General features: G+C 37.6%; 1 protein-coding gene across 1 annotated transcript; it reads right to left on the bottom strand.

Annotated features, from left to right (window-relative positions):
* Positions 1–3077: 3077 nt before the first annotated feature.
* LOC127131730 (uncharacterized) lies at positions 3078–7352 on the bottom strand. The gene is made up of 2 exons (XM_051060649.1): positions 6731–7352; positions 3078–3118 (listed from the first exon to the last, which is right to left on the bottom strand). The coding sequence occupies exons 1-2, from the start codon at positions 7350–7352 to the stop codon at positions 3078–3080; spliced, it is 663 nt and encodes a 220-aa protein (XP_050916606.1).
* Positions 7353–9696: the final 2344 nt, after the last annotated feature.

Raw genomic sequence — 9696 nt, 5'->3', positions numbered from 1 at the left:
ACCTCAATAGATTTTGGGTTCGGGAGGTACATTATACAAAGGGAAGGTGTTAGCACCCTTTGTATCCATGGTTATCCATGGGCTCTTAATTGCTGGATCACTTATATTTTTGTCTGAAAAGTGTTCGTGAATTGTTTAAAAATGTTTCGAAAAGAGAGTTTAACTTTGTAATGATTCTCGTATGAATGTATACAAAGTATTTATCTCGTTTGATTTTTAAAACGGTTTAGAAAAATGTAACTGGGTAATGATTCTAGTATGAATGTATACCAAGTGGTGATTTTCTAGGATTTGCAAAGTGTGAGGGGTGGAAAATGTTTTAGGTTATGATCCAGTAATTGAGAGTTATACCTTCCTAAGGTCGTTATGGGCATTTCCTATCCTTATGAGGGTAAAACTCTCCTTACTATTGAGAAGTAAGTAGTTTTATCCTTTGGATGTAAAAGGGTCATTGTAGGGTCATCGATAGGTCATTGAAGGCAACAGTTGTAAGGATACCTTAGCATTCGAAGGGACGATCATCATTTAACCGTAGGCTACACCGAAGGGTCATCGAGGGACAAAATCGTATTTTCGAAGGCAACATCCAAGGGACCATGATTTATTTTATGATGATTTAACCGAAGGGTCTTTGCTAAGTGTATCCCTACATTCGCGGGACACGACCGTGGTACCGTAATATCGTAAGGCAAAAGAGAGGTCCAAGGTCACATATTTAGAGGTCATATTTTAAAGTCAGTTAGGTGATTAGGGTGGATCTTCGCCATAAAATACATTAAAATCAATTGAATAATTCAGAATAAATCTCCATAAGGGTATCCCACACATAAGGTGGAACACCTGGCCGGCCGTTTCTTCGAGAATAAGTAAGCCCTTACATAATTCAACACACGGATTAGGGCATTGAGGTAAAGCATAATTGAGAGTTGCACCATAAAATAAACATAACAGTCATGAACTCAGGCCAAATGATGCAGAACTATAATAAATCATGATTTGATAAACATAAGACAGAACAACGAAGAGACAAAGCAGCCACTGTCCCGTTCGCCTCTGCTTCGCCTAGCGAAGGCCTAGCGAGTACTCGCTACTGTCTCGCTTAGCGATGTGCTAGCGAGCGACTGCTGGTTTTGAATTTGATGGCAGCATGATCTCTGGAAACCTGAACTTTTATGGCATTGGATTACAGGCATAGCATAGACAAGTATTCAGGATATTCAGGCATACTTAAATGAAATCAAAATACATATCCGAAAACTTAATCATGATGCCTTGCATGTGTAAAGATTATCGATTAAAAGCATGAAGCATTGGTGATACGCAAACCTGTTTGTAACTGAACGTGGTATCGGATGGAGTCGGGCGGCGGTAACTTTGGTGCGGAGGAGCGGCCTTCAGGGTTTCTCTGCTCGGAACTCTCTAAGTCGATCTTTAGGGTTTCTCTGCCAGGGTTTCCGTCCGTCTTCTTCTGTGTCATTTTCGTGGCTGAAGGCTTGACTATTTATAGTACTCTTGTTGTGACCTAATGGGCTTAGAATGAGGTCCAAAACTTCTGATATTCGCAAGCTTCGCTAGGCGAAGGAATTGCTCGCCTAGCGAGCAAGCTAGTTTGGGCTTTTACTGGATCTGAGGCTTCGCTGGGCGAGTGTCATGATGAAGTGTTCGCTAGGCGAAGGAATTGCTCGCCTAGCGAGCAAGCTATTTTGGGCCATTTTTGGATTGGGCCTGTTGTGAGCTGGGCTTTTGTTCATTTGATGTCAGTGCCTTGCAGAATAAGTTGGAGTGTCCTGAAAAATGTCTTGTAATGTCAGCGGGCAAATTTTGGGGTATGACAACACGGTTGAAAATCTGAGACGCAGATCAAAATGGAATAACGACGACTACATATGCGGAGGGCACATTCTTAACGGTATGTCTGATCCCTTATTTGATATTTATCAAAACATAGAATCTGCAAAGGAATTGTGGGATTGTCTCGAATCCAAGTACATGGCAGAGGACTCATCCAGTAAAAAGTTCCTGGTAACCGATTTCAACAATTACAAAATTGTTGAATCGAGGTCTGTCATGGAACAATTCAATGAACTCCTCCGAATCCTTGGACAGTTCACACAACACGGATTGAAGATGGATGAAACAATATCTGTCTCAAGCATCATAGACAAGTTGCCTCCTTCGTGGAAGGATTTCAAACACAATCTGAAGCATGGAAAAGACGAACTGTCTTTGATCCAACTTGGAAGTCACTTGCGCATAGAAGAATCTCTAAGAGCGCAGGAGGATGACAAAGGAAAGGACAAAGAAATTGTTGGACCCTCGCTTAATATGGCCGAAGAGGGTGGTAAGAACAGTAACAACAAAAACAAAGGAAAGAAGCGTGCTTTCAAGAACAATAAGGGCAGTTTCGATGCTAACAAGAAACCGAAACTAGAATGCTGGAAGTGTGGAAAAACATGCCACTTCAAGAAGGATTGTCGTTCCGGCAAAAAGCATGATAACGCGAATGCAAGTGGTTCAGGAAAGGGGTCTAAGGACCAATCCGAAAACCAAGGTCAGAAATCAATTCGTGATTTGAATAGTTTGATTAAACATTCGATTTCACTAAATTCTGAAGCATTCTATGTGCAGGATGATGCTATCGCGTGGTGGATTGATTCTGGCGCTACAACACATGTTTGCAAGGATCGTTTCTGGTTCAAGACTCTTGTTCCAGTGGAAGATGGTTCTGTCCTCTACATGGGAGATGATCACTTCGCTCCCATTGAAGGCAAAGGAAACGTGGTGCTAGAATTCAGTTCTGGAAAGACTATTACTTTGTTTAATGTTTTGTATGTTCCTAAACTACGTAAGAATTTAATTTCTGGTCCTGTATTAAATAAGCTTGGATACAAGCAAGTGTGTGAATCCGATAAATAGGTTTTATCGAAGTCTGGTGTGTTTGTAGGATTTGGATATTATAATAATGGTATGTTTATGATGAATTTGAATGGAGTTCCTAATGATTCTGGTTCTGTATTTATGTCCTCTTCGAATGTTATCAATTCATCGTTATGGAATGCTCGTCTAGGACACGTACATTATAAAAGAATGCATGAAATGTCTAAAGATGATTTAATTCCTGTTTTTGATAAAAATGTAGAAAATTGTAAAACTTGCATGTTAACAAAGATCACTAGGCAACCTTTTAAAAGTATAACAAGGAAATCTGTCATTCTTGAGTTGATACATAGTGATTTATGTGATTTGCATGCTACTCCATCATTAGGACATAAAAAATATTTTGTCACTTTCATAGATGATGCATCTAGATTCTGCTATATTTATTTGCTGCACGCTAAGGACGAATCCTTAGATAAATTCAAAATTTATAAAACTGAAGTTGAAGTGCAACAGAATGTGTTGATTAAAACATTACGTACAGATAGAGGTGGTGAATATTATGATCCTGTATTTTTCCAATCCGTAGGAATCATTCATGAGACTACGACACCTTATACACCTCAACAAAATGGTGTGGCTGAAAGGAAAAATAGAGTGCTTAAGGAAATGGTGAATGCCATGTTATCTTACTCTAGTTTGAGTGAAGGGTTTTGGGGAGAAGCTATGTTAACGGCTTGCTATTTGTTAAATAGGGTTCCTAATAAAAGGAACAAGACTACCCCATATGAACTTTGGTATAAGAAACGACCCAACTTAACATTTCTACGTGTTTGGGGTTGTAGGGCCGTGGTTAGACTCCCGGACCCAAAAAGGAAAACTTTGGGTGAAAAGGGTGTAACTTGCATCTTTGTTGGATATGCTGAGCACTCCAAGGCCTATAGGTTTTATGTTATAGAACCTAATGACTCGATTTCTATTAACATAATTATAGAATCGAGAGATGCCATATTTGATGAGAATTATTTCTCTTCTATACCTAGACCAAAGGACTCTATACCTAATTCAGATGAATCTCTAAGGGATGATCATTCAAATGATATGCCAAGTGAGACACTTGAACCCCGTAGGAGCAAAAGAGCTAGAAAATCTAGATCTTATGGATCTGATTTTCAACTATATTTAGTTGAGGGATCAAAGGATCAGATTGACACTCAATACTATTATTGCTATAGTATAGAGGAGGATCCAAGAACGTATGATGAAGCTGTGAAATCTCGAGATTCTGCTTTTTGGAAAGAAGCAATTGACGAAGAGATTGGTTCTATCATGGAAAATAATACTTGGGTATTATTTGATTTACCACCAGGTTGCAAACCATTGGGTGCAAATGGATCTTCAAAAAGAAGATGAAAGTCGATGGTACAATTGACAAGTTTAAAGCTAGATTAGTTATCCAAGGCTTCAGACAAAAGGAAGCGATTGATTATTTCGATACCTATGCTCCTGTTGCCCGTATCACTACTATTAGATTGTTGATTGCCTTGGCGGCTATTCATAATCTAGTGATTCATCAAATGGATGTCAAAACAGCATTTCTGAATGGTGATTTGGAGGAAGAAGTGTATATGAAGCAACCTGAAGGATTTGTAATGCCTGGTAATGAGCATAAAGTGTGTAAGCTAGTTAAGTCGTTGTATGGGATGAAACAAGCTCCGAAGCAGTGGCATCAAAAGTTTGATGAGGTTGTTTTGTCTAATGGTTTCATTCTAAACCAAGCTGACAAATGTGTATATAGCAAATTTGATACTTCCGGTAAAGGAGTTTTCATTTGTTTATATGTTGATGACATGTTGATCTTTGGCACCGACCAAAATCAAGTTGATAAAACGAAGAATTTCTTGTCATCAAAGTTCTCCATGAAGGATATGGGAGAAGCGGACGTTATTCTTGGTATTAAGATTAAACGGGAGAATAAGGGGATTGTAATTACGCAATCTCATTACATTGAGAAAATACTCAAGAAGTTCAATTATGAAAGTTGTTCTCCAGTAAGTACTCCCATGGATCCGGGAGAAAAGCTTATGCCAAATACAGGTAAACCTGTGGATCAACTCGAATATTCAAAAGATATAGGCTCTTTGATGTATGCTATGATTAGCACTAGACCAGATATTGCTTATGCGGTTGGAAAGTTGAGCAGATTTACTAGTAATCCTAGTAGACATCATTGGCATGCGATAACTAGGGTATTCAAGTACTTGAAGGGTACAATGAATTATGGATTGTCATATATGGGATTTCTTTCGGTGTTAGAGGGTTATTCAGATGCTAGTTGGATAAATAATGCTGAAGATTCATCCTCTACAAGTGGATGGGTGTTCTTGCTTGGGGGAGGTGCCATCTCATGGGCTTCCAAGAAGCAAACATGTATAACTAGTTCCACAATGGAATCTGAGTTTGTAGCATTAGCTGCTGCTGGTAAAGAAGCGGAATGGCTAAGGAATTCGGTATATGAGATTCCGATATGGCCTAAACCGATATCACCAATTTCTATCCGTTGTGATAGTACTGCCACATTGGCTAAAGCTTATAGTCAAATATCCAATGGAAAGTCTAGACATTTGGGTGTTAGACATAGTATGATTAGGGAATTAATCATGAATGGGGTGATATCTATTGAGTTTGTTCGGTCACAACAAAACTTAGCTGACCACTTGACGAAGGGGTTAGCTAGAGACTTAGTGAAGAAGTCGGTAATTGGGATGGGATTAAAGTCCATTTAAATATATTAGCTATGGTATACCCAATTCCCTTCTAATACAACATTAGAAGCAAAATTCAATGTGGAAAGATCATAGTTAGAGATTGGAGCAATTGTGTTTATCTTCCAAAGGTATGTGCTCAGACCTGCAAGTGATGGCTAGGTTGAATTATATCTTCTTAATGGTTCTTTTGGAAAATTGCAAATGCAGGTGCAAGATTAAAAGAATCACCTATGTGAGCATGAAGTTTTGTCGCTTCAAGAAGCTTGGACTTGGCTTCCTATATGCTTATTAATGGATAAGGACACATGGCTTGTAAAGTGTCAAGTATGAATAGTAGAGTATTGTAAGAAACATATGTTTACTATATCTTCAGACACTCAAATGGATTGACGGGTTCAATCGCTATGACACCCCGATTTTCGAGTATTTGGAATGTGTATTTGTACTAATATGAAAATTCAATCGCAAGACATTTTCATTTATGCATTTGTTTGATCGTTATACCTGTGTGTTATACCCTTGTTTATATTATTGTATATACTAAGTAAATCAAGGATTACACTAAAATGGGGGGGATTTATTGGTGATTTTAGTATCATCAATGTATTTTAGTAGTAATGTGATTTACTACAGGGCGATGCAATTATGCGTTAAAGCTTGGAAACGAGTTAGGGGTAGTGCGGAGTGCACGCTCGTCGAGCCAACGTATAATTGAATGCGAATAATTGAAACAGGGTTCCAATGGGCGAAGCCCCTAGCGGGGTGCGGGGCAGCGCCCCGTTCGAAATTTTCTTTTGAACAGTTGAATCCTTTCCCAACCGACGTAACCGTTTCTGAACAGTTGCGTCTTTTCGGTTTCTGTTATTGATCTCCTATACAAGGAGTCATTTGGCCTCAGTTTAAAGGGATAACGAAACCAAACTTTCTCTCTACATTCCTGAACATTTCTCTTTGCCAGAAACAAATTGTTCTTCAAGAATTATCCCCACAAAGATTTCGTGAACCCAGGAAAGAATAGGGGTCGAAATACTTTGTTCGGAAAGTGTACGAACACGATTCTTCGAAGTTATCCAAGATTATCATACCTGATTCTCTAACAACTATGTCGATCAGCACTTTCAGCGCCAAGTTGCCGGTAAATTTCATGAACGAACACATTCTCCCTTTTGACCTATTATTCAAATTCTGAAGAATCATATCCTTGAAACACGACACATGAACACAAGACTTTCCATCAGAGTTAACTACATATGACCAACCTTCAAAACTATTGTTCCCAACATTCCTTTGCTTACAACAAATACAGTCTGATGGAACTTCATGAGACAAAGTCATTATAACTTTTCCATCATCATTTGAAATGTTTTCTTTCATGTTCAAACAACAAGGATGTAGAGAATATCCTGTTCTGGAAAATAGGGAGAGAAAACCTTGTTTTTTGGAACAGTAGAAAAAACCTAACAAATCTTTTCCACAAGCATCACAGAATACACCCTCTTCTGCTTTCTCACAGAATTCAAATTTACAATTTTTGAAAAATGGATGAACTGCATGCTTAACAGGTTCTGCACATTCTTTATGGAGGATGTAGTTGCAATTGGTGTTTACACAGTTGTAACGTGATCCAAAACCTATCTCTTTACAACCACTGCATGTGTATGAAGGTGCTCCTGAACCATTCAGTTGTAATGTGTGTTGATGATCCATCTATATAGATATAATTTTGTACTTTTATTAAATATTGTAATGAGTGTAAAGATTTATGCTATAGCTGGCACGTTGGAAAATATTTGTGTTGAGATGCTTTCTCAGACATTTCAATTTATATGCAAAAAGCGTATCAATATTACAAGACTTTCGGACGGGTTTCCCAGAAGAGAGTATACCTCATTTTTTGTTATAATATTAAATTCTTCGTATTTTAACCAACATGACATATTAAACTAAGACGCGGTTCCTTTTTTGTTATATATCCATGAGTGCCAAGTTGCAAGTGGGGTTCCATAGACTATTTTTTCTTCTTTTAATGACAATAATATATACAAGAAAAAACACAATAACCCAACAACATACACAAGTTATAAGGTAAGAGGGGTTCTTAATTTTAGGAATAAGAGTCACATAATAAGAGGCAAAGTTATGATGTAAGAATGCTAAGGGAAAAAAACGAAAGAAAAAGAAACAGTCAACCAAACAAAAATTAAACAGGCAAAAAGAGTGCTAGATAGCACCCAAAAGGATCAGAATAATTCCATTCAAGCACCCACTCTATGAAACACCACACCACAAAAATCCCATTATAGCTCAGACCGTCAAACCCACCATCAACATATCAAAGGAACCGCAAGCAACACCAGAAACCACAACACACTCTTGATCTAGTATTGATTTAGAGATATGATAAGGTTTCAAAACCAGGTAAAGAAGGAGGAGTTCAATGAAGATCGGCTAAGAAACAAAATTCAAGCCTAAAAAGTACTCTTATTTGTCACATTTTTCACGTTTGTTGACGATCCCGAATTTTTTTTAATACTACGCACCGACTTAATGGTTCATACTGCAATATGCCAAAAAAACCCACCATTTATCTTAGCAATTGGATCCTAAAGACCGAAACAACTCAAAAATAATAAAATAGCCCATTACATTTGTAAGCATCTAATTATCCTATCTTAGACACTCAAAGATTAGTTACATGTAACAAACAAATTAGAGGATAATTGAAGTCCATCTCCATATATAATACAAGGAGATACCCCATAGTCAAAAAATAATCTTCCAGTGGAACAAGTTCTCTATAGACATGAACCTATCGTGTAAGAGTTGTCACTCAAAAACACCACCTTATAGGGATTCCACTTATCCCAAATAAGAGAAAAGGTTGGTTTCACCCTAGAGAAATGGACCTCAGAGATAGGAGAAATGTATGCTTGGACTTGATAAGCATACACTACAAAGGAAAAACCATCTTTAGAATGTCTGCAAACCACCTAACATTTATCTCTCAAAATTGAAACTCTTAGAGAGTCATGAAACGAAGAATAAACTTCTTCATCTAATAAGATTCCAAGAAATCGTCCCCTCTTCCCAACTCTCAAAATCACCAACAAATCCTTCTTGAATTTGGAGATGGTAAAAAATCTCGAGAACCCCACATAATCTCTCATCAGGTTTCGGAACCTTTTAAAGAAAGAAAAGTGAAAACCACCAGGATCTAGGATCTTATTCACATCACACTGATACACAACCCCATCAAGCTCCTCAAGAAGGAAGAGAGAAGTCAAGTCCGTATTATACTCCACAAATAGGGAGTATAAAGGCACCCCATTTAGCATAGACCAGTCTATAATCGGTTCTAAAAACCTCTCGTAGAAATAATTATAAACCTCTTGCCCAATCTCGATCACTCCTTCAATCCAAACACCTGCTACAGTTATGGCGGTGATCAAATTTCTTATTCTCATATTTTTATTTGAAGAATGAAATAAAAATGAACTAGCATCCCCTTCCTAAAGCCATCTAGTCTTAGATATTTAAGACAATTGAGAGTAATTTGTTCTAAGAAAAGTGTAAAGATTAACAATAACTTAATTTGGACCTAGAGTTCACTTCGTCAATAGAGTGCCTTTTAGTCGGCAAAAATATCTAGATTCTGAACCATAACTCTAGAAGACTCAATATGTTAATTCGAGTTGAAAAAAACCTACTTATTTTAGAATTTAAGAGTGACATTAAGATATTTAAGCTTTCCCATAAGAATAAAGTTCTTCCAACCCTGATTCGAAGAAACGGACAAGGAGTTAAAAACCAACTCAATGAAATCAACATGATAATTGAGTATCATACTTTATAATGATAGAACAGTGATCAAAGACATCTTTGGGGATCTCCCAATGCACTATAGCCCCCTAACCCCGATATTATCTACTAATAACCCTTCCATTAGCTTGGAACCAGGTAAACTATCTTTCCGAAAAGGAAGACCCAACAGGTCTATATAAGATATGAAAGATGAGAAATCAACACTCTAAATTACTAGAGGTGTTGGAAG

The sequence above is a fragment of the Lathyrus oleraceus genome, chromosome 3 (assembly GCF_024323335.1).
Source record: "Lathyrus oleraceus cultivar Zhongwan6 chromosome 3, CAAS_Psat_ZW6_1.0, whole genome shotgun sequence".
NCBI lineage: Eukaryota > Viridiplantae > Streptophyta > Magnoliopsida > Fabales > Fabaceae > Lathyrus > Lathyrus oleraceus.
This window is presented reverse-complemented; position numbering and strand designations above follow the sequence as displayed.